The 26,125-nt window shown below is 44.0% G+C and overlaps 1 protein-coding gene across 1 annotated transcript in view; it reads right to left on the reverse strand.

Moving 5' to 3' along the window:
* Positions 1-1,185: 1,185 nt before the first annotated feature.
* The window catches only part of SLC39A6 (solute carrier family 39 member 6), a 44,580-nt gene continuing 19,640 nt past the window's right edge, over positions 1,186-26,125 (reverse strand). Inside the window, exons 4-9 of the mRNA XM_068236702.1 lie at positions 25,896-26,078; positions 15,546-15,645; positions 13,306-13,695; positions 10,871-10,951; positions 3,099-3,289; positions 1,186-1,379 (exon numbers count right to left, since the gene is read on the reverse strand). Of these exons, the coding sequence (XP_068092803.1) occupies positions 1,227-1,379; positions 3,099-3,289; positions 10,871-10,951; positions 13,306-13,695; positions 15,546-15,645; positions 25,896-26,078 (1,098 nt within the window). The 3' untranslated portion in view covers positions 1,186-1,226. The remainder of the gene's footprint in view (positions 1,380-3,098; positions 3,290-10,870; positions 10,952-13,305; positions 13,696-15,545; positions 15,646-25,895; positions 26,079-26,125) is intronic.

Genomic DNA, 26,125 nt, shown 5'->3' on the forward strand with positions numbered 1-26,125 from the left:
TACCTTAGATGTAAGCTTAGTTTTTACTTAATGGTACACCATATTACAACAGATCGCAAATAAATAAATAATCCCAGGAACAGGCCGATAATGCAGCTGATAAGAATATTCCTCAAATGCCAATAATACCACATGCCTCATAAAATTAAGTAGCATACAGTATCTTCACTGAGCAATTTTGAGTTGTACCTTCATTTATAAAATCATGCTACAGCCATTACCTTAGCATGCAAGTGGGTATGGCTACACAGCATCACTGACTGGATACGAAACTTGCACTGATCTTTTTAGACAAGAGTATTGTAACAGTAATATGCAGAATTTCTAGAAGGAGGACACGTGCTATGCCAGGCTGTAAACTGAAGAACAATAAAAAGACAAGTCTGCCCAAAACAGACTGGAGGTCAGTACATTATACTGCACTCCTTGACAAGATCCTCCACTTTAATGTCCCAAAAGTGCTGTAATATCTAGAAGTACCTCAAAAACAGCAAGTACACCTTTTCAGTTGGTAAAAATAAAAACTTCATTAAGTGCTGAAGCTCTAAAACAGGTATGAGCTGTAAGTCGATAGACACAGCAATAGCCACAGTGGCTAAAAACCCCAGGAACTCAACTCCTTCCAACCATGGAGGAAGCCCTGCTAACATGCAAGTACCTAGATTATACTTGCATAACAGCATTAACCAGCATGAAGCATCCGTTTTCAGCACACTTATATGTAACAGGTTAAGCAAGCTGCACTAACTTTCTGATCATGTTCATTGCCTGGTGCACAATATAGAAATTCTCAGTAACACCAGTCTCTTTCAGTAACCAAACTCATAATGACCATTGTCCAGCAATTATTGCGAAGCAAGACAATAGTGTCCCAACACTTACTGAGGTACCATGATCTAAACCGATATACAGAAGCAAAGAGAAGGAAAGAATGCTGAAATTGTTAGAATTTGCACACAAAAAAATGGTATTTTTATCAGAATGCATCTAAATGTTAAACACATACAAATACCAAATAAAAAAAGGCATGAATTTGGCACAAACATCTTGTTTGCAAATGACCTCTGAAGTGCTACTGCATCATCTCTGAAGTAACTACCGTAAGTGCAGTTTTTACAATTAGTATAAAAATATATATGCTTGCTGCATAAAAAAAAAAAAAAACTAAAAAAAAAAATAACTTAGTTTACTGCATGGAGTTGCTACACAGAATAGGCAACATATATTTATAGGTCAACAGTGAAAACAATTGTATGCTCAAATAGAGAAATGACCAGCATGATGACAAATCCTAACAGGATTCCAGCATTCTGCAAGAGAAAATATCCCCATCTGCTGCAGCCATGATCGCTTGCATCGTTGTGCAGCATCTCTGGAACCTACAAAGAAAAAGAAAGAAATCATTAAAACACTTTATTTGGGTTACATTGTCATTTTATAAAAATGTTATATTAAAATAAAGTGATGAATAGGAAGTTGTAGTAATCTCTATCATCACACTCTTTAAACGCTTATTAAAGGGAGGTTTTCCTGCTTGGACTGCATTTTTCACTTGTTTATTGAAGTAAACCTCGATCAATAATCCAATCCAGTATTTCTCAACATTATTACAGTATGTACCCCATTATGACTGTTAGCCAAGTACCCCTGTTGTGAGTAACATCTCAGGTACCTCTTAATGCATACATATTTTTAGGCATATTTCATAATTGTGTACAAACACTTTCCAAATATTTCTTGATGCTTTTAATTAAACTATACATATGTCGTTATTAAAGTTAATTTATATATGGTTTATAATTTTTTGCATCTCAAATCTCAATATAAAAGATTAACTATGACAAGGTCAAGTACCCTGAGATCAACTAAACATAGTACCTCCTGGGGTACGCTTGTGTACCCCAGGAATCTTGGGAATTCTAATCATATGTAGAGAGACAGAGAATAATGAACACTTGAAAGTTTTTTTTTCGTTTTTGTTTTTTTTAAGCCACATAGATTTATTTTATGGTAGTTTTTGTAACTGCGACTGCCTGTTGGCTTGTTGGACATACTTTTAAATTTTCAGACAATGGGCTTGATTCAGAAACCAGTGCTAACAGTTAGCACATGAAGTGCCGCTCGCGTACTTTTGCGAGCGCAAAGTCCCATGATCGCGGACATTTTCGCACGGTCGGCCGCCGATTGTGCGCAAATGTCCGCAATTGCGCGACCGTGGAACTTTGCGCGCGCAAAAGTCCGCGAGCGGCACTTCACGTGCTAACTGTTTAGCACGGGTTTGTGAATCAAGCCCACTCATCACAGACACACGTAAGCATGTTCTGTTTATGCCTAAGTTTATGTAGGAAACTTCTGTAATGACAAATAATAAATAAGATGCTAATATTTCTGGATTGGATTCACATACAAAATGTAAATTGTATGCAGTTTAGAATCCGGCCAATCAAATGCACTTTATGTCTGTTTTGATTGGCCCAGTACCAAAATGCATACAATTAATATTGCAAGCAAGTCAGACTTATTTTCATCCCACATGAACAAACTCTACTAATGACCAACCAGAAGTAATGGTTTATTATTTGCTCTAAAAGGTTATTTGCAGCATATAATATACTACCACAATTATTATTATTTTTTTTTTTAGCAGAACTGTTCAAAGTGTCACGCATGCGCAGGAGCATATTTTGTCAATTGACTTCAGCGCATGTCATCGATTTGGTCACAGGAAGTGAGTGCTAGAGTGTGTCACCAGCTGCTTGACCTGCTGCCAGACGGGGATTACCGAGTACTAACCCGGTAATCCCTGAAGGCCTGATTTTGGCGGTGCAGTGTGGTCCCCACACCGCACCGCTACTGCCAATATGCAGTGTGAAACCGGCCTGTATCTGATGCCAGAAGCTGTAATTTACTAATCCCATCATCTGGCTCATGCGTGGGGCTAATTGATTATGTTGGGTCTTAAACACGGAAGCCTGAAAAGGAGGAGCCGTGAAATATGCTTTAAGCACATTTAAGTGTAAGTCCACAAACATTAACAATCTCATGACATACAGACTTCACATCACCTGACCACTAGATGAACACATTGAGTCACTTACCATATCAACAAAAGCCACATACATGAACAACCCTGCTGTAAGAGCAAAGATCCACATTGACACATTTTCTGCATAGTGGCCTATGAGTATCCCAGTTATCATGCCCAAGTATGCAAGCATAGCTGAGAGGGCATTGTATAACACAGCTTGTTTTACAGTCATTCCAGCTTTCAGCAAAATTGCAAAATCCCCTAAGAAGAAAAAAATGAAAAAATTATTTCAGCACTAAGTCACAAAGGCAAACATGTAAGAATCAAAGATCAACATTGTTTGAGGTCTCAGATCATCATACATTCCAGGCTTAAGTTTAAATAAGCTTAAAATAATTACTTTAAAATGACCAAGAGTCAAAGTTCCTTGGCATAAACATTAAAGTGTACCAGAGACGTCAAATGATAAAAGATTGATACTTACCCGGGGCTTCCTCCAGCCCCATAAGCTTGTCTGAATCCCATGCCATCCTCCCGCGGTCTGCCATTCAGCCTCGGTAACAGGCTCAGTCAGGTCTAGTTTGGGTTTTCTGCGCATGCACGTACCTTCCGCGCATGCACAGTAGACCCGGACTGACGCAACTGAACCAGCTACCGAGGATGATCGCGGATGGACAGAAGACCGCGGGAGGACGGCGTGAGATGCTGGGGCTGGAATAAGCCCCGGGTAAGTATCAAATCTTTATCATTTGACATCGCTGGTTTACGTTAAAGGATTGGAATAAAGTAATTTTACAGAATACATACAGAGAAAAGTATACAGGATCTTCTCAAAAAATTAGCATATTGTGATAAAGTTCATTATTTTCTGTAATGTACTGATAAACATTAGACTTTCATATATTTTAGATTCAAATACACACAACTGAAGTAGTTCAAGCCTTTTATTGTTTTAATATTGAGGATTTTGCCATGCAGCTCATGAAAACCCAAATTTCCTATCTCAAAAAATTAGCATATTTCATCCGACCAATAAAAGAAAAGTGTTTTTAAAACAAAAAATTCAACCTTCAAATAATTATGTTCAGTTATGCACTCAATACTTGGTCGGGAATCCTTTTGCAGAAATGACTGCTTCAATGCGGCGTGGCATGGAGGCAATCAGCCTGTGGCACTGCTCAGGTGTTATGGAGGCCCAGGATACTTCGATAGCGGCCTTAAGCTCATCCAGAGTGTTGGGTCTTGCGTCTCTCAACTTTCTCGTCACAATATCCCACAGATTCTCTATGGGGTTCAGGTCAGGAGAGTTGGCAGGCCAATTGAGCACAGTAATACCATGGTCAGTAAACCATTTACCAGTGGTTTTGGCACTGTGAGCAGGTGCCAGGTCGTGCTGAAAAATTAAATCTTCATCTCCATAAAGCTTTTCAGCAGATGGAAGCATGAAGTGCTCCAAAATCTCCTGATAGCTAGCTGCATTGACCCTGCCCTTGATAAAACACAGTGGACCAACACCAGCAGCTGACATAGCACCCCAGACCATCACTGACTGTGGGTACTTGACACTGGACTTCAGGCATTTTGGCATTTCCCTCTCACCAGTCTTCCTCCAGACTCTGGCACCTTGAATTCCAAATGACATGTAAAAGTTGCTTTCATCCCAAAAAAAGTACTTTGGACCACTGAGCAACAGTCCAGTGCTGCTTCTCTGTAGCCCAGGTCAGGAGCTTATGCCGCTGTTTCTGGTTCAAAAGTGGGTGGGTTCATGCTTCCATTTGCTGAAAAGCTTTATGGAGATGAAGCTGACCTGCGCAGGTGCCAGGTCAGCACGACCTGGCACCTGCTCACAGTGCTAAAACCACTGGTAACTCTCCTGACCTGAACCCCATAGAGAATCTGTGGGATATTGTGAAGAGAAAGTTGAGAGACGCAAGACCCAACACTCTGGATGAGCTTAAAGAGACTCTGTAACAAATTTTTCAGCCTTAGTTCTTCTATCCTATAAGTTCCTATGCCTGTTCTAATCTGCTCTGGCTTACTGCAGTCTTTCCTAACTGCACTGTCTCTGTAATAAATCAATGTATCTTTCCTCTGTCCTGTTTGTCGGGGCTAAGGCTTGATTGTGTGGTATGTGCAGGGCTGCTTGTGATTGGTAGAAGCGATACACACCCTCTGCAGGCCCCCTGCACACTCTGAATGACACACACTATGCTTAGCTGAGCCTATTACAAGCTGGTTAGTTTGTTTGTAAACACTGCCTAAAACTGTTAATTACAAGCCAGGATTGCAGCAGAGAGTGGCAGAAACAGCACAGAGGGGCACAGGAGAAAATAATGAATAGAATGGTATGCTTTTTATTGTAAGAATATTAGAGTACAGATTCTCTTTAAGGCCGCTATCGAAGCATCCTGGGCCTTCATAACACCTGAGCAGTGCCACAGGCTGATTGCCTCTATGCCACGCTGCATTGAAGCAGTCATTTCTGCAAAAGGATTCCCGACCAAGTATTGAGTGCATAACTGAACATAATTATTTGAAGGTTGACTTTTTTTGTTTTAAAAACACTTTTCTTTTATTGGTCGGATGAAATATGCTAATTTTTTGAGATAGGAAATTTGGGTTTTCATGAGCTGCATGCCAAAATCCTCAATATTAAAACAATAAAAGGCTTGAGCTACTTCAGTTGTGTGTATTTGAATCTAAAATATATGAAAGTCTAATGTTTATCAGTACATTACAGAAAATAATGAACTTTATCACAATATGCTAATTTTTTGAGAAGATCCTGTATGTCAATCAGACTGCCGCAGAATTCTATAAGAATGTTTTTGCATCCATATGCCACAGATATGTAAAGGCATTTTAGTACAAAACTACTGTCGCTTAAAGCAGACATCAATATGCGTTTTTGTTTCTCCATATTCCTTTGTCACAGATGGTTAAAAAAGGTGTTTAAGGCCTAGTTCACACTACAAAAGCTTTTTAAAGAGTAACTGTCAGGCTGCAGAAGCTAATTTAAACCTCTATTCTCCTGTGTTAAACAGTTTAGAAGGAAGCTCAAAAGCCATTAGTGAAGATAAAAATCTCAGTTACCTTTGATGTGTGCTTATCAGCAAGTCTGTTATAGACCCATAAAGACGCAAGCCGCATACTAAACTGCAAAGCATTCTGGGGCCCTCCCCTCGGCTGCTAATGAGACATTACAGAAGCTTCTAATCAGTCCAGCGTGTAGCACTGATAAATCTCGGGGCAGAGTACTCTGCAGGAGTCAGCTATTGTTCCTAGCCACATGGCTCATTAATATTCACTGCACACTGTTGTTCAAGTAGGAGCTTATCTGTGATCAGGAAGCATGCAGGACACATTTGACAGAAAAACATGGAGCCTGCCATGAGCTGTCGGGAGCATCTATCTCTGCATATACTATATACAAATTCTGTGAAATCCAAACGTGGACAGTGAAATGCATATGTAATGTAAGTACAGCCAATCTTTAGCTACTGATATATGTGTTTATTTTCTCTGAGACCTTATACCTAACAGCTCCTCTTTAAGTGCTAGTGATTTTGAAAAGCTATTGCTAATGCAATGCTTAACCACTTGCTGACCGCCCACTACCTATGGGCGTCGGCAAAGTGGCACCCCAGGACCACGTAACGACGGTGGCGGCTCCTGGGGGACTGAATTGCCGGGGATCGCTCGCATAGATGCGCGCATCTGCCGGCATTAGGCTCCGCCCACCCGCGACGTCAACCCTCTGGCCAATTAGCAGTGCCGGCGGGTTGTTAACCCCCGACCTGCCGCATAGTAAGCGTATAATACGCTTTGTAATGTATACAAAGTGCATTATACAGGCTGCCTCCCCCCCTGGTGGTCCCAGTGATCGAGGGACCACCAGGGCAGGAGGCAGCCCTTCTAGTGAACACACACACACACACTGATTCTGCCCCCCCGATCGCCCACAGCACCCCTCAAACCCGGCCCACCGGTCACCCCCTCGGACCACTGTTTGCACCCAATCACCCATCAATCACTCCCTGTCACCATCTGTCAACGCTATATTTTTGATCAGGTCCTAAACTGCCCACTGGGGGCTCCTAATCCCCCCCACACCCTCAGATCATCCCCAGACCCCCCCCCCCCCGTATACTGTATACATCTATCATCCCCTGTAATCATCCACTGATCACCTGTCAATCACCCAATCACCCCCTATCACCACCTGTCACTGCCACCCATTAGATCAGACCCTAACCTGCCCCTTGCGGGCAACTGATCACCCGCCACCACCCTCAGATCTCCCGCAGACCCGCCCTCAGATCACCTCCCAAGTGCATGGTTTACATCTGTTCTCCCCTCTAATCACCCACTGATCACCCATCAATCACCCCCTGTCACCACCTGTCACTGCTACCTATCATACCCATCAGATCAGACCCTCATCTGCCCTGTGCGGGCACCCAATCACCCGCCCATGCCCTCAGACCCCACCCCTGTGCATTGCTTACATCTATTCTCCCCTCTAATCACACCCTGATCACCTATCAATCACCCCGTCACCCCCTGTCCCTGCTACCCACCAGATCCTAATCTGCCCCCTGCGGGCACCCAAACACCCTCAGGCCCCCCCGATAATCTCCCCAGTGCATTATATCTGTTCTCCCCTCTAATCACCCCCGTCACTGCTGCCCATCAGATCAGACCCTAATCTGCCCCTTGCGGGCACCTGATCACCCAATTACCCGCCCGCACCCTCAGATCACTCTCAGACCCCCTGATCCCCTCCCCAGTGCATTGCTTGCATCTATTCCCCCCTCTAATCACCCCCTGAGACACCCATCAATCACCTCTTGTCACCACCTGTCACCCCCTAGCACTCCTATCCATCAGATCAGGCCCTAATCTGCCCCCTGCGGGCTTCTGATCACCCGGCCAAACCCTCACCCGCCCCACCGCAGTGACAGATTTTTTTTTTCTCTGATCACTGCTGCTCTCTACGACTTAATTGTGGCTGAGACCAACAGTTATGCTACACAATACGCAACCGCCAATCCAAGAAGCTACCATGCCCAGCCTTTTCGGTGGAAACCACTCCAAGTTTCCGAACATAACATTTTTGGGGCCTTCTCCTTAACATGGGTCTAGTCAAAAAGAATGTATTGCAGTCTTATTGGTATACGCACCCAATACATTACATGACCATGTTCTCTGCTGCCATGTCCAGGTCACGATTTGAGAACATCCTGCGCTTCCTGCAAATCAGTGCCAATACAACCTGTCATCTAATAGGCCACCCTGCTTATGACCGGTTCCAAAAAATTCAAGCCCTCATAGACCACCTGTCATTTGCAGATGCTTATACCCCTGAATAGTCATTTTGAGGCATTTGGTTTCCAGACTACGCCTCACTGTTTAGGGCCCCTAAAATGCCAGGGCAGTATAGGAACCCCACAAGTGACCCCTATTTTAGAAATAAGACACCGTAAGGTATTCTGTTAGGTGTATGTCGAGTTCATAGAAGAAGTCCTATGAGCACCTTTAGGCTTTACAGGGGGGCTTACAATTTAGTAACCCCCAAAATGCCAGGACAGTAAACACACCACACACGACCCCATTTTGGAAAGTAGACACCCCAAAGTATTCAGAGAGGGGCATGGTAAGTCTATGGCAGATTTCCTTTTTTTGGTCACAAGTTAGCAGAAATGGAAACTTTAAAAAAAAAAATTTTGTCACAAAGTGTCATTTTCCGCTAACTTGTGACAAAAAATAAAATCTTCTATAAACTCACATTGCCTCTTAGTGAATACTTTGGGATGTCGTCTTTCCAAAATGGGGTCATTTGGGGGGTATTTATACTATCCTGGAATTTTAGCACCTCATGAAACATGACAGGTGCACAGAAAAGTCAGAGATGCTTCAAAATGGGAAAAATCACTTTTTGCACCATAGTTTGTAAACGCTATAACTTTTACCCAAACCAATAAATATACACTTATTGGATTTTTTTTTTTATCAGACATGTAGCAGAATAAATTTAGACAAAAATTTATATAGAAATGTTACTTTATTTGAAAAATGTCAGCACAGAAAGTTAAAAAAAATTTTTTGACAAAATTCATGTCTTTTTTGAGAAATATAATAATAACGAAAAATCACAGCAGCAACCAAATGGCACCAAAAGAAATCTGTATTAGTGACAAGAAAAGGAGGTTAAACTCATTTAGGTGGTAGGTTGTATGACCGAGCAATAAACCGTTAAAGCTGCAGTGGTCTGAATGGAAAAAAAGTGTCTGGTCCTTAAGGGGTTTTATGACAGCAGTCCTTAAGTGGTTAAACAATGGGTTGTTTTTTGCAAAATCATATCCCTCAAGTGAGAACACACATAGGATAACATTAGCAATAGGGTAATCCTCTTGCCCCATTTAGATGTTCTGTTTCACTTAAGGCATTTCAATGACATGTATTTATGCTTGCAAAAAAAATCTATGTATCCCCCTTTGATGTTGCATGTATAGAGTTGTCTGGTCCAACATCATGTCAGCAAACAGGATTGAAGCCAGATGAAGGCTATACAGCTGAAAGCTTGCTTACGCCTATTCTTTTAAGTTAGCCAATAAATGGTATCATCCGGATTCAAAACTTCCTAGGATAACATTAGCAAGAGCTTTTTTTAAAATCACAAAGCGCTTAGAAAAGCTCTTGTAGTGTGAACAAGGCCTTATACAATCTTTTGGCTCAAATGCTTTCACTGCAAGATATGATTAGTCTATTTACAAGATTTGTAATAAAAGAATATAATAATAATTAACATACTTCTGTAGCATAATTCTTAGTAATTTCAAATGTATTGCACCTCAGGGGTTTCACCACAATATCAGCCATACAGCGCCCCCTGATGGTCCGTTTGTGAAAAGGAATAGATTTCTCATGTAAAAGGGGGTATCAGCTACTGATTGGGATAAAGTTCAATTCTTGGTCAGTTTCTCTTTAATGGGCACACTGGTCGATTTTAGCCATTGATCGATTCTATAGAATCGATCAGAAATCGATTCTATCAAATTCCCCATTCAATTGATTTGTGGCCGATTTCGATGGATTTGATCTGACAGGATGGAAGATCTAGGTCGATCTGCTGCTGGCAGCAGATTGATGGCCAATAGAGTTGCATTGGATCTAATGGTCCAATAATGCATTTCAATCAATTTTCAATAGATTTCTAATAGATTTCATTTTGAAATAAATTGGAAATCTGTTCCTAGTGTGTGGCACACATCAGATCCTGTCAGATTCTACTTGACAGGCATCTGACAGAAATCTATCTGATGGTATCTGCTGTAAATCTTTAAGTGTATGGCCACCTTTAGTCAGGATCATCAAGTTCCTCCTGTACAGAATATACACAAATATGTGTTTATAAAGACACAAATCTCCATAAATTCGTAAAGCTAACCTGAGCCAAAGCTCCGGTTTTAAATAACTGATTACCTTTTAATAGAGAGAAGCCTCTGGATTTTTTGAGGCTTTCCTCGGTGGTCGAAAGGCCCCAGCGACCCCTTCCCGATGTCAAGTGCAGCCCCCCTCTGCATCAGGACCACACAGCTCCAGTCTCAAAATTCAGCTATATGAACATTTTGTAACAAACAGAAGTAGTCCAGCTAAGCATGGAAAATGACAGTGGTCCTGAGTGATTGCGCACACTTTTTTGAACTATAAAAAGCCACTCATAATTGTATATATGTTGCTGCGACAAATAGGGATGCAGTTATAGCCTGGAATATAAACTGTTAAGAAGTGTTATTTATAAGACTAAGCATATCTAGAAACTGTACATCAAAGTCTTACCTAACTCATGCGGTAATTCATGGCAAAACACAGCTACAGATGTACTTAATCCACTGGATGAACCTTCAGTGAAAGCAGCTCCTGTAATTTAAAGTAATCAGTGTATATCAGAGGGATTGGTTTGTAATCAAAAGGGTATCTAAGAAGTACAATTCACACATAATATGAATATTCTTCTTGAAACTGCTCTTTTTGTCATCACATTTACAACTGTGCCCAACTAAAGCTGTGTACACATGCTAGATGGAAATTAGCCATGGTAGCAGATAACTACTGCTTCTTCTAAGAATCTAGCTTATCCCCCCGATGCACTCCACAGACAGCCCAGTGAATCGACTTGGCCAAGCGCTGGCTGAGAGCACTGTTCTGGGCACTCAACCCACAACGTGACACAACTTGAGCACCGTGCCATCGGTCCTCCTCCCCCCCTGGCTAGCCATGCCTATGTACAGCTACGGCCCTGCAATGTCAGGTGAGGAATCAAGTGCCGATCCCTGCCAGGTCTTTAGTATACATACATACAATTATTATGATCAGCCAACTGAGTGTTGAACGATACAGTAGTATCAAATTCAGAGTGTAAAACAGGTCAAGGACTGTTCTGGAGCGGAAACCATACAGAATTTCTCTTTTCCACCTGCTACAAAAATCAGTATTTTGGGAGGAATGCTGTGCTGTGTCAATGCCAAGTCCACTCACTGCCACTGACCACTATGACATACTGGAAAGAACTGGCTAAATCTGTCACATTACATACAGACTCAGATTAACAAGGTTTACAAGTACCAATGTTCAGAATCAGGGTTGCTCCCACGATTGATTACCCGTGATTCAAATGACTAATAGGACGCATGCAAGCTGTTTGGAACGCAGGGCGGTGAGCAGAATTATGGGTAAATAACCCCTTGCATCTCCGTCGCACACCTGTGCTAATTAAGCCTCATTTGAATCACGGGTAATCACTCGTGATTACTCGTGGGAGCAAAACTGTTCAGAATACCAACTAGCCCACTAATTAGAGCCACAAAATCAGAAAGCTTGGTTTACAGGTTTCATCGTTCCACAAAGGACTCCTTCTCAAAGACAACAATACCGTAAAGGATAAAGCAGTAAATGCACCAAATGCACTTCCAGCAGACGCTTCATGTGAACTGATCACTGGTCTTGAAAGTTGGAACTATGAATTATATGTAAAAAAAAAAAAATTATATTTTTGTAGCCATGTTATGGCCAGATCTGTCTGGCCTATACCTGAAGTGTCCGGGCTACTGCAGCCAATGCAAGATGCAGCAGCTCGTGTCACATTTGTCTGCAGGGAGGAAATATCAGGGTTGTGGAGTAGGGGTAATTTCGGATACCTGGAGTCAGATAATTTTTGTACCAACTCCACAGCTCTGATAAGAATTAGACTAAGGAGTCAGAGTTGAGGAGTCAGAGGTTTCATAAACTGAGAAATCGGATGATTTTTGTATCGACTCCACAGCCCTGGCAAGAATTAGACTAAGGAGTCAGAGTCTGAGTAATTTTGGGTACCTGGAGTCTGAGTTGGGGGCTTCATAAACTGAGGAATCCAAGTTGGAATCAGATGATTCTTGTACCAACTCCACAGCCCTGGGAAATATGCAGGACAGCATGTGTCTGCACTCTCTCCTCGGTGTGCGTGGCGTCTCACTGCAGCCTGCGTTACATCAGTGAATACCGGCAACAGAGGCTGCAATAAAATCCCACGGTTACACCACATACATACACCAGGGAGGGGAAGAGGACAGGAGCACCGGACGGGCTGCCCTGTATATTCCCTCCCTGCAGACAGATGAGAAGAGTGGAGCGGCCAGAGGCAGTGGGAGGAGGCAGAGCTGGACATAAATTCAGATATGGCCACCGAACGAGATTTGTTTCAGACACTGGTCACAGCAGCCCGGCACTTTGCTTATTGACCAGCCTGAACCCGCAGTGGTCAGACATCAGGTTCTGGCCGTAACATATACAACTGAGGTGCTAGCTAGTATTCTAAACATTGGAATGAGTGCAGTTGGTGGTGCCCCCCTACCCCATCATCCAGCTATTTAGCACCCTCTTTCTACAAGGCTATTATGAACAATGGTATGCGTTACCCTCTCCTTAGACTGTAAGACTACTTAGACTAAGTAAAGATGGTGAATGATATGCTAATAATTCCAGCTTGCAATGAAGTAGACTGTATAAAGCTTGGAACTGGGCAAGAATTGAATTTGACTGGTCCATTTAGAAAGCTAAATAAAATGTGTATTAGATTTGCATGCAAGCTGGAATAATTTGCATCTCAGAGACCATCTGCACACAAAGTGACAAGTTTTCTTCCTGAACATATGACATTGTTTTCACAGAGGATATCTTGTGTGGTCAGTTTACATACAAAAAGCACATAATAGAGGTATACTTATTTAACAAGTTACCAATTGCGAGGCCATCACTGAAGTTGTGCAGGCCATCGCCCATTATCACCATCCAGGCCAGAGTGGCAATGCCAGCATCTTTCAGCTCTTCCCGGGAGTACCGCTGTGAATGGCTATGTGGATGATGATTTTGGTGATGATGATGGTGCAAGATATGATGGTAGTCATGGTGATGATGTATAAAGTCATCAGACTGTCCGAGTGTGTCATGAAAGTGAGAATGACATTTATTTTCACATCCTCTGGAGACATACTCCCGGTAACTGGTTTCATCATGAGACTGAGCAATCATTATCTCTTCTTCCTCCTCTTCAGGAGCTGTTGGCTGTTGAGACTGGAACTGAGAGATGTCTGGTGCTTGAATCTCTAGACCGCTTTCATGATCTGGATCTTGACAAAGACAAATTTACTTATACTTTTTTAAACATAATAAGTATATATAGAACACAAAGGTAATTCCTTCACTTGACCCAATCTCTGCTTTGTTCTATATATGTAAACAACATTGTTTAACCAGTGCTCAGTCTCATCCCACCTTTCTTTCCAGAGCTGCATAATCTGCAGTAGTGGTTTCGTGAAGGCTGCCATCTTGCTTTTTTGGAAATTCTGAAAAATCGCCTAACTTACATACAGAACTCAAGTTTTTAAATAAGGCGTGACAGTGCTCGAGAAAATAAAGGGTTAACTTCTGCCAGAAGTTTCTTACCCTTGACTACATGGACACAGCATGGTCAAACGTTTTCTGACAGAGACCAGAGATTGAAAAAGTAGAACTAGATTTGTGAAAAAAGCTTAGGCATAGATTTTGTTTTTAGCCACGTTTGAGTTCAGGCACATTTTAAATATCTTTAAATACAATTTGCACAATTTAAAAGTAGCCAACAGAGTTTAACATAGACAGAGTGCAAGGAGTGCACATACGGAGCATGGAAAAATATCTTGCATTTCTGATCTAAAAAGTTGCAGTTTCTTGCCCAATGCAATGTGCTCTCAGGTCCCAGCATGCTCCCAGCCTCTAAAAGCCTCACAATTGTTTACTCATGTTGAAGGAAATGTGTACCTAATTACGGAGGCCTCAATGGTTACCGTATATAAAATAAGAGGACCAGGACTAGAAAAGTGAACCTAAACTGGAAAAAAAAAAAAAAAGTTAGATATTTACCTAGTCAGAAGTCTCTGGATTGTTCTGAGGCTCCCCACCTCTTCCTTGACCCTGCAGTTGCCACACACAGACCCTCTTAAACATATCAAACAAAAGCTTGTCAAATATTTTTTTGTGGCCATGATCCCAGCCGCCTACGGGCATGGTGGTTCTGCACTTGCGCGACTACAGCCATGTCTGCACAGTAAACCAAAACCGCTAAATTCACGTTGGCGGAGTACAGCTGTATTCGTTCATGAAGGGGAGTACAGCTGCAAACTATCAGAGGGTTTCAGCCAGGGTTGGTGGTATTGAGGAGGACATGGGAAGCTTTCCTCTTAAGTATCCAATTTGTTATTCATTTTATTTTTTTTACAGTTCAGGTTTTCTTTAAAGAGGAGCTGTTAGGTATAAGGTCTCAGAGAAAATAAACACATATATCAGTAGCTAAATATAGGCTGTACTTACATTACATATGCATTTCACTGTCCACGTTTGGATTTCACAGAATTTTTATATAGTATATGCAGAGAATGATGCTCCTGACAGCTCATGGCAGGCTCCATGTTTGTCTGTCTCCTATGAAGCCAAATGTGTCGTCATGTCCTCCCTGCTTCCTGATCACAGAAAAGCTCGTACTGAATAACACTAGTTTGCAGTGAATATTAATTAGCCATGTGGCTAGGAACAATAGCGGACTCCTGCAGTGTACTCTGCCGGGAGATTTATCAGTGCTGTGCGCTGGACTGAGTTACATGCTATTGTTACTTGACCCTGTAACTTCTCATTAGCAGCTGAGGGGAGGGCCCCAGAATGCTTTGCAGCATGGTTTGCGGCTTGCGTCCTCTTAAGAGCTTGGGTCTAACAGCTTTGCTGATAAGCACACATCAAATGAAAGAGAGATTTTTATCTTCACTATTGCCTTTTTGGCTTCCGTCTAAACTGTTTAACACAGGAGAATAGAGGTTTAAATTAGCTTCTGCAGCCTGACAGTTACTCTTTAAGGTGCATGGATCTGGAACCAACTAAGCAAAGCCAAGACATTACAGCCTGTATTTTGTAAAGCATACCTATGACTGAATGCAGACAAAACACTTACGAGAATCAGCCTCAGAAGCCTCTTTTTCTTCGATATGGGAATGGTTGGACAGCTGCTTTTTAATTTCTATCTCCTCTTCAATTTCAGCCTTTTTCTGATTCTTACAAACAAAAAAAGTTAGTACAATTGTAAAGAAATAAGTCAAATTACCATAGAATGGCTAAACTTGCACTATGTTTTGGGACAAAAAGTACACATCTATAAATAAATCCCAAAAAATAAATTTTAGTCAACTACTAAAAAAGGAGCCAATTCCTAGCTCTGGCTTTTTCTGGATCTGTCCTGGATGAAATGACCTAGTGCTCAGTTTTCTAATGACAGTAGTTATCTTTCCTACCGATACCTTTTCCGAGACACATAGGCTACTGAGTAGTCTAATAACCACTAGGAGCAATTATTGGGAGAGAAAACTGTAAAATATAAAAAAGATTAATCCGATGGGATGTTGTACCTAAAAATTAAAGGGTTCCTGAACCTAAACTATACTTTTTAAATTAAGGAAAGAGGTACAGGCTTTTAGGTGCCCAGTCTGATTCCCCTAGTCCCCGTAATGTCCGGCAAAAAAGTTTGACTTTCTTTTAAGCAGGAAGAGGCAGGCTTCCGTTGTTGGTCCAGCCCACTCATGTCCTTTCCTGCCCCTCTCCACCCCACGAAGTTGACTCATAAAGTGTCTTGAGCAATCATTTTGACACTAAAGAAGCGCTGACCAGAGTGGCTGCCAATCAATGGAATAGTTAATGCGTTGAAAATGAGTAACAGACGTTCCTGCCTTTTGCAGCTTAATATTCCTGCAAAAATTGGTAGTTTCTGGAAAGTGCTCCAGAGTATACATAGTTCTGCTGCTAAGGCTGCAAAGAGGAGCAGTTTGAACAGTTCTGGAAATTCTTAGCTGGCAGCACAATGAAATGGGAAGTAATTTTTAAACAACATTGAACTGCAAAAATAAGACATCTGCCACATTGATCTGCATTTGTGGCAATTTTTGTCCAATTTCTTTTATTAATATAAAAGTGGAATTTCTCTTAAAGAGACTCTCTAACAAAATTGTCAGCCTTATTTCTTGTATCCTATAAGTTCCTATACCTGTTCTAATGTGCTCTGGCTTACTGCAGCATTTTATAGTTGCACTGTCTCTGTAATATATCGAATCTTTTCTTTGTCAAGCTTTGTAGATCCAGAGAGGAATGCACTGCCTCTGCTGTGAAAGGGAGAAGTTATGCACGCCCCCTCTGTGTATATGAGTCACAGGCAAGGTCTCTGCTTACAGCCAGCATGTCTGTGAAGCTCACAGAGCTGTGACCTTGTGAACAGCTGTGAGTGCAGGAAGATCAGTTCAAAACCCAGACAAGCAGCTAAGGCAACAATTGGTAGTAACATTCCAGCAGTCAAGTCATGTTTGAGAGGAGCCTCTGCAAATGGGCACCTTCACTGATGACCTATATCCTGTTTGGCAGCCATCTTTATTGTTTACAAAAACTATGAATAAAACAGTGATTTTATCACCATGAAAGCAGCGGAGAGCAGCGAAAATGTTAGAGGGAGCTAAGAGAAAAAACAACAAACAGGCTGGTATGTTTATTTATGTAAGATTTTCACAGTACAGATTCTCTTTAAAATTCTTATTGTATTCATTCAGTGGTGAAATAAGCTGAAGGATAAGTTAAACAGGCTGGATGTACTTTCCAATTTTCTGTATTTTAGTCTATAATAAAAGTGGCAAGATAAGAACATAGTGTGGGAGCTTTATTACTTGGACTGGACTGTGGCTAGGTTCACAGTGGGACGTTGCGTTTAGGGGACGTTATAGGGCACATAACGTGCCCCTAACGCAACGTCTGGTGTTCTCTGATGTGGACGTCAGACTGAGCCGCGTTGTGCAGCTCACTCTGGCGTCCGTGATGAGTACTCTTGGACGCATGCGGCATCACGTGGTCCCGCCCGGCCAATCGCCACACAAAGCGGCGCTCCAGGAAGTAAACACTGCACGTCACACCGTGCAGTGAATATTAATTAGCCATGTGCCCAGCCGCTCTCCCCTCCTCCCCAACATGACTGAGCATGTGCAAGCAGTCTAACGCGGCTTAGCCGCCTATAATGCACAGCATGCAGTACTTTCTCTTGACGTGGAGCGTTACAATGTAGCGCAACGTGGGCACTGTGAACAGCCCATTGATTTTTCATTACTGTGCGGAGGGGCTGCGTTACAGGCTGCACTAACGTGCGCCTGTAAAGTCCCACTGTGAACCTAGCCTGACAGAAGTGCAGACAAACGTCTGCATCATCCACATAACAGGTGATGAGCTGGCTTGATGAGAGGGGTTGCTTCTCTGAGACTAAAAGCATGCTATGCAGAATCAATAGTGTTGCCGAAAACGCATGCATTTCCAAACATAAGTGTTTGCGCCGCATCTCAAAAAAAAATGTGCAAGAAAAGCACATATTTCTCAAAAACTCATGTAAAATGCACATAATGTCAATGGAGACGCAGTAGACCGCATTTTTATATTCATTTTTTATTAAATAAAAATGCAAATGCACCAAAAAATGCATGAAAAGAAATGTAAATTCAAACAAAAACACTGCCAAAATTGTAAAAATATAAAATGCAGAAAGGTTTTCTGCACTGCCCAATGTGCTCCTAGCCTCAAGTTCATTGGAGAAATAGATTTCTCAACCCTGACAACCCAAACTATTCCAGTGCTGTAAAAAATAAAAATTTTTTGCTAATTTGTATTGCATGTACTTAGGCCAGAAGATTAACTAGTGCTTTATGTAGAGTTAAAGAGAGTCAAGCGAGAATAAATCTCGCTTCAGACCTCATAGATAGCAGGGGCATGTGTGCCCCTGCTAAAACGCCGCTATCCTGCGGCTTAACGGGGGTTCCTTCACCCCCAAATCCCCTCCGTACAGCGGGGGAGCACTTCCGTATTGGGGCAGGGCTAACCGCCGCAGCCCTGCCCCACACGCGTCTGTCAGACGCGTATCTCCGCCTCTCCCCGCCCCTCTCAGTCTTCCTTCACTGAGAGGGGCGGGGGAGAGGCGGTGATGCGCGTCTGATAGACGCGACTAGAGGCAGGGCTGCAGCCGTTAGCCCTGCCTCCAGGAAACGAAAATTTCACGACCAAGTTTGCGACCAAGGTTTGCGGGGGTGGGTTCGGGGGGTGAAGGGACCCCCGTTTAGCCGCGGGATAGCAGCGTTTTAGCAGGGGCACACATGCCCCTGCTAACTATGAGCTCTGAAGCGAGATTTATTCTCGCTTCAGAGTCTCCTTAACCACCTGCCGCCAGCGTCACGCCAGTAGGCGTGGCCGCGGCAGCAGCCCCAGGACCGCCTAACGCCGATTGGCGGAAGGTCCTTTCCATGCACAATGCGGGCGATCGCGCGCGCACATCGCCCGGCATCCCTTGCGGCCCCCCTGTGTCATCAGCCCACCGGCCAATTAGCAGCGCCGGCGGGCTGCGATCATTCAAACAGCCCAATCCTATGCGTATAATACACGTTGTTATGTAAACAACGTGTATTATACTGGCTGCTTCCTCCTCTCCTGGTCACAGCGTTCCCGGACCACCAGGAGAGAGGACGGCAGCCCTGCTCACTAAGACCCGCACGTTTCCCTGCTCGATCCCCCCCGCGATCGCCGCTGATCACCCCCACAGCCCCCCTCACTGCCCTGCCAAGGCGTCTGACTGAGGTCTGAGTGTCATCTGGTCGCCTGTCACAGCTCTGATCGAGGTCTGAGTGACATGTGAGTGACATCTATTGCCTGTGAACAGGATTTTGACATCTGATTGATTGATGTATTGATTGCATTGTAATTGGTTTATGATCATCTGTGATTGCCCTGTGAGTTCACATTGGTTGACATCTGACAGCTGCACTGTGATTGATATCTGATCGCCTATCACAGCTCTGATCGAGGTCTGAGTGACATCTATTGTCTGTGCACTGATTTTTGACATCTGATTGATTAGCGATTGGTTTTTGATCATCTGTGATTGCCTGTGATTTCAATTTCTGTTTTCGTTGGTTGGCATCTGACAGCGGCACTGTGATTGTTATCTGGTCGCCTGTCACAGCTTTGATCGAGGTCTGAGTGACATCTATTGTCTGTGCACTGATTGATTTTTGACATTGATTGATTAGTGATTGGTTTTTGATCATCTGATTGCCCTGTGATTTCAATTGCTGTTTACATTGGTTGGCATCTGACAGCGGCACTGTGATTGATATCTGGTCGCCTGTCACAGCTCTGATCGAAGTCTGAGTGACATCTATTGCCTGTGCACTGTTTTTTGGCCAGTGAGTTAGCTAGGCTTTGTTAGGTAGTTAGCGCCCAGCCCACTACACCGCAGTCACTAATAAGTCGCTGATCAGCGTCATCACTGTCGCTAATCAGCATTGGTACTATATAGTATCTGTAAGTGATCAGTACTGATCGCAGTCAGATCTATATAAGTACGTTAGGGTCACCTTAGAGTAGGCTCCACTAAAAACGCAGTGTTTGCCCGATCAGGCCTGATCGTTCTGCCGCACTTGCGTTCAGCCCGCCCCACCAAGTGAAAGAAATTTTTGTTTTCTGATCACTGCAAAAAACCAACACAATAGTTGCGACGCTATAAAGATCAGTTTTGATTTTTTTTTTTTAATCAAAACTGAGCGATCGCAGCTGATTACTTAACAAATACTCCCATTTGCTAGACAGGTGCATTTTTTTCCTGGGTGGTCTCAGAGGAATACCCCCTAAATTTAGCAGCCCAAAATGGCAAAAAAGATGTATTCCCTGCAAGAGGCCTACAGTATTATGGCCGAGTCGGGTGAGAGTGATTGGGGCTTCTCATCCGATGAATCCGGCTCAGAATATGAACCTGTAGAGGACAGTGACTCTCTGACCGATAGTTCTGATGACGAGGTTGTGGTCCCTGCTAGCGCCAGTCGTACCCGACCCCATGTCAGTGGACCGCAGGTTGCGCAGGATCAACCTCAAGGGCAGCAGAGTGGTGCTAGCGCTGATCCAGATTTTGATGGTGAGGCATGCACCAACAGCGCAGCACATCCTGGATTTGAAACCAGTACTGCCGTAGACCCTGGTGAAGTGGCGAGCACCAGCATGGCAGTTGAAACTGGTTCGGTGGTACGTGCAGTAAGACCCCAGTCGCAGCCACCAGAAACACGGGCCCGTACTACCTCTAGGCTCCCAGAGGTGCTGGCAAACCCTCATTGGAAGTTCCCTAATTCCGCCGCACCTGTAGTGCCCCCTTTCACCGCCCAGTCTGGAGTCCAGGTGGAGACAGATCATCTAGGATCGGCCCTAGACGCTTTTCATCTGATCTTCACCGAGGATCTCTACGACTTAGTCGTGGCAGAGACCAACCGTAAGGCCACACAATTTATCACCGCCAACCCGAACAGCTCCCATGCCCAGCCTTTTCGGTGGAAACAGGTCACAGTTTTCGAATTTAAAATATTTTTGGGCCTTCTCCTTAACATAGGTCTAACTAAAAAAAATGTATTGCGGTCCTATTGGTCTACGCACCCAATACATCACATGCCCATGTACTCTGCTGCCATGTCCAGGTCACGTTTTGAGGACATCCTGCGCTTCCTGCACTTTAATGATGATACAACCTGTCATGAAAGAGGCCACGCTGACTATGACCGGCTCCACAAATTTTGGCCCCTCATAGACCACCTGCCATCCAAATTTGCAGATGCTTACACCCCTGAACAGAACATCTGTATAGACGAGTCCCTCGTACATTTTACCGGGCGCCTTGGCATTAAGCAGTACATCCCAACCAAGCGCGCCCGGTATGGGGTCAAGCTGTATAAGCTCTGTGAAAGGGCCACAGGCTATACATATCGCTTTAGGGTCTATGAGGGAAAAGACACAAAACTGGAGCCGGTCGGATGCCCTGACTACCTGGGGTGCAGTGGCAAGATTGTGTGGGACTTGGTGTCACCCTTATTCCACAAGGGGTACCATCTCTATGTGGACAACTACTACACAAGTGTGGCCCTCTATCAGCATTTGAAGATACTCGGAATTCCCTGCTGTGGCACCGTGCGGCCTAGTCGCCGGGGCTTCCCCCAATATCTCACTGCTACCCGACTTGCACGGGGGGAGAGGGCTGCCTTGTGTAATGACGACCTTCTTGCAGTGAAATGGAAGGACAAGAGGGACGTTTACCTTCTGTCGACCATTCACGGAGACACGACAGTCCAAATTCAGCGAGCAACTGAGGTTGTTGAGAAACCCCTCGCCGTCCACGACTAATTTAAACATGGGAGGGGTGGACTTCAATGACCAGATGTTGGCTCCCTATTTAGTTTCCCGAAGGACCAGCCGCTGGTATAAGAAAGTGGCCATTTACTTGATTCAATTGGCAATGTACAACAGCTTTGTTCTCTACAGTAAGGCTGGGAGAACAGGATCCTCCCTAAATTTCAGGAAGAGATCATTTCGGAACTCCTGTATCCAGGAGGGGCCGTGGCCAATCCCCCTAATGTAGTTAGCCGGCTACATGAAAGACAATATGCTTATGTCTTTCCGAGTACCCCAGGTCAATGCACCCCAAGAAAACATTGTCGTGTCTGTAAGAGGGATGGAATGAGGCGTGACACCACTTTTTATTGTCCCTACTGTCCTGACCAGCCTGCCCTATGCATAGGGGAGTGTTTTGAAAAGTTCCACGAACACATTCGCTATTGGAGTAGGGAACGTGAGACACAGTAGTAGTCTCTCAAGGCTCTTTCACACTGGAGCCATGTGTTGCAGCATATTGCCTAGCGAAAGTCCCACTTTGCGGTCCCCCCTGACGCCGGAAGTGTTCGACTTAAAGCTAGTGCATACCTACGCTACTGCGCGACTCCTGTGTGTGAAACCAGACATCTGCTTTTGAGAGACCCAAATACACAGGGCTGCCAGAACCCTCTCCTTTCACTTGGGACAAAGTGCATAGTGTACTTTGCTACATCTCTGTGCGATTTGCGCTTTGCACACTGTCCCATGGGGAAGGAGAAGTTTGTCCTCGGAAGGTAAGTAAAAAAAAAACAAACAAATAAAAAAACCAGGTAAGCAAAAGTTCCAAACGTTATTGTTTGGTTAAAAAGGTTTAATAAAGTTTACGAAAGTTAATGTTAATGAATTTCTTGCATTGCTGCTTGCTTGTTTTTTTTTTGTATGTTTTTTTCTCTCTCTTTTTCCATCCTTTACCCTTCCAGGTGGACCGAGCGAACGACTGATCGACCAACCAGCTGCAGCACTGATGGTGCATCCTGACAGAAGCATTGCGCGTCTGTCAGATTACACACAAGTCGGTGCATGCACCGCTGCAGGACGAGATTTCTCCTCCGCAGTAAGATACGTTTGTCAAGGCATATGAGCTGAGGGGTGGTGTTGGAGCTCCTATGCTTTGGCAAGCACTTTGTATCAAAACTGGCAAAGGTTTTTTTCATCCACATCGATCGATGTGAATGGATTAATCTGGTTTGCCAGGGCATAGGAGCAAAGTGGGTTTGGAAAATTTTGTGGGCGGTGCTCCTATGTCCTGGCAAACGCCATGCCCCCCTCTTTTTTCACATATTTCGGCAGATATTTTTTCATCCACATTGATCAATGCGAATGTGAGAATCTTTGCCGTTCATTTTTCCTTTTATGGAGAAAAAAGTGCATCACTCGTATGCGCAATATAAGGAGTATAGCAGAAACTCCTAATACTGGCCATACATGTAATGATTGTGGAGACGCTAAAATGCCAGGACAGACCCCCACAAATGACCCCATTTTAGAAAGAAGACACCCCAAGGTATTCGCTGAGGGGCATGGTGAGTTCATAGAATTTATTTTTTGTCTTAAGTTAGCAGAAATGGATTTTTTTATTTTTTTTTCCCACAAAGTGTCATTTTCCGCTAACTTATGACAAAAAATAAAATGTTATATGAACACAGTATGCCCCTCGTGGAATACCTTGGGGTCTCTTCTTTCCAAAATGGGGTCATTTCTGGGGTGTTTTACTGTCCTGGAATTGTTTGGTGGGGGCCTAAATTGTGAGCACCCCTGTAAAGCCTAAAGGTGCTCATTGGACTTTGGGCAAGTTTGCGCAGCTAACCTGCAAAAAAGTGTCACATATGTGGTATTGCCATTCTCATGAGTAGTAGTATAATGTGTTTTGGGGTGTCTTTCCACACATACCCATGCTGGGTGGGAGAAATAACTCTGTAAATGACAATTTAGTGTAAAAAAAATGGAAAAAATTGTCATTTACAGAGATATTTCTCACACACAGGATTGGTTATGTGTGAAATACACCCCAAAACACATTATACTACTATTCCTGAGTACAGCGATACCACACGTGTGACACTTTTTTGCAGCCTAGCTGTGCAAAGGGGCCCGAAGTCCAATGAGTACCTTTAGAATTTCATAGGTCAATTTTAATTATTTGGTTTCCAGACTACTCCTCACAGTTTAGGGCCCCTAAAATGCCAAGGCAGTATAGGAACCCCACAAGTGACCCCATTTTGGAAAGAAGACACCCCAAGGTATTCCATGAGGGGTATGGTGAGTTCATAGAAGATTTTATTTTTTGTCACAAGTTAGTGGAAAATGACACTTTGAGAAAAAAACCTAGAAAATCCATTTCCACTAACTTGTGTCAAAAAATAAAATATTCTATGAACTCATCATACCCCTCATGGAATACCTTGGGGTGTCTTCTTTCCAAAATGGGATCACTTGTGGGGTTCCTATACTTCCCTGGCATTTTAGGGGCCCAAAACCGTGAGGTGTAGTCTGGAAAACAAATGAGTAAAATTGACCTGTGAAATCCTAAAGGTACTCATTAGACGGTGGGCCCCTTTGCACAGCTAGGCTGCAAGAAGGTGTCACCCCCGTAGGCGTCGGCGGGTCGTTAGTGGTATAGCAAGGAAACGGCCGCTCGATCGAGCGGCCTTTCCATGCTAGTTCACGGAGACTGTCTCCGTGAACAGCGTGCGAGCCGCCGATCGCGGCTCGCACGCATAATGTAAACATCCGGGGAAGAAATCCCCGCTGTTTACATCACACGGCGCAGCAGCGCCGTGACGTAGATCGGCGATCCCCGGCCTCTGATTGGCCGGGGATCGCCGGCATCTGATAGGCAGAAGCCTGTCCTATCCGGCGCAGGACGGAACTCCGTCCTGCGCCACTCACAGGTACAGGGAGAGGGAGGAAAAGCCGGGGAGGGCGGAAAGCGCTGCGGAGGGGGGCTTTGAAGAGCCCCCCCCCGGAAAGTGCAGGCAGCCGGCGGCGATCAGACCCCCCCAGCAGGACATCCCCCTAGTGGGGAAAAAAGGGGGGGGAAGTCTGATCGCCCTGGCTATTTCCTGATCGGTGCTGCGGGCTGGAGAGTCCACGCAGCACCGATCAGAAGAAAACCCCGTGGTCCTTAAGTGGTTAACATGTGAGGTCCCTTTTACACTTGAGTGGTTTCCCCTGGCTCTTTTAGCCAGGTGTTCCATCCGACTAGTTTTGGTGAGCACCCAGCTGTCATCGGCTCACCTCCTATGCTGTAAGCAGAGTTGCACACAGGAGCACCGAGCACTGCATTTTCTCATCTCGCCCCACCCGGCTACTTTTTCATGCCACTCGGCTGGAAAAAAAAATTCTGGGGAGAACACTGCACTTGCGTGTTAAACCTGCATTGCGTTACCCTATTTTACCACAAGGGGCCACAAAAGCAATGAAAGTCTATGGAGACTATCACACTTATTGCGGTGCGTTGCTGTGCGCCAGAGGTATCCGAGCCGACCCAAGGGGGGCAGCATCACGTTAGTGCAAGCACTGCGTGTACCGGTGCTTGGGGTAATGGAAATCTATGGGCGACGCACGTAATGTAAATGACAGCACGCGGTGCGTCATGGCGCATGTGCGGACTGACGGTAATCCCGGTAGTGTACTTCGTGCCCGGCAAGGAGTAGGTCACTGAACCGGGGACAGCGCTATGCATTTGACCCTGTTAATGCACTCTTCCGCAGGATCACATGAGTGAGGATTTTTGCGTTGCTGTGCAGCAGGAGCATTGCATCACAACGCAAAAAACAAGTGTAATACAGGCCTGAAGCAGAGTAATGTGAGACTACACTGCCCATCACAGAATAGGCTGGAACAGGACTGCCAGCAATGTAGTGTTCAAATGGTTAAACACAAAGGCAATGGATCACAAAGGCAATGGATAACAAGAAGACTAAAAAGAGCAAGGTAGATAGGCATTACATTTTACATAAGCTAAATTCCATTATTTCCACCCTTTACATACCGAATTTTTCCTCAGATACTAATGGAATTTCATTTGGAAATGCAGAGACAATACCTTTTGTTTCTTGTCTTTGTACTGCTTAATCAAGGTAATCAAATGCTCCACCAAAAACATTAAATAAAGGCCACCAAGTGCTGTCAGGCCTTTCCATGTAGCATCTGTATGAGATCTTTCTTCATCCTCATCTGCATGATGATCAGCAAATCCACCGTGGCCATGGTTATGCTTTGAATGAGACTTTAGAGGAAAAAACAAAGAATATTAATAACTTGTTACCAAAGTGA

This window comes from Hyperolius riggenbachi, chromosome 5 (genome assembly GCF_040937935.1).
Source record: "Hyperolius riggenbachi isolate aHypRig1 chromosome 5, aHypRig1.pri, whole genome shotgun sequence".
NCBI lineage: Eukaryota > Metazoa > Chordata > Amphibia > Anura > Hyperoliidae > Hyperolius > Hyperolius riggenbachi.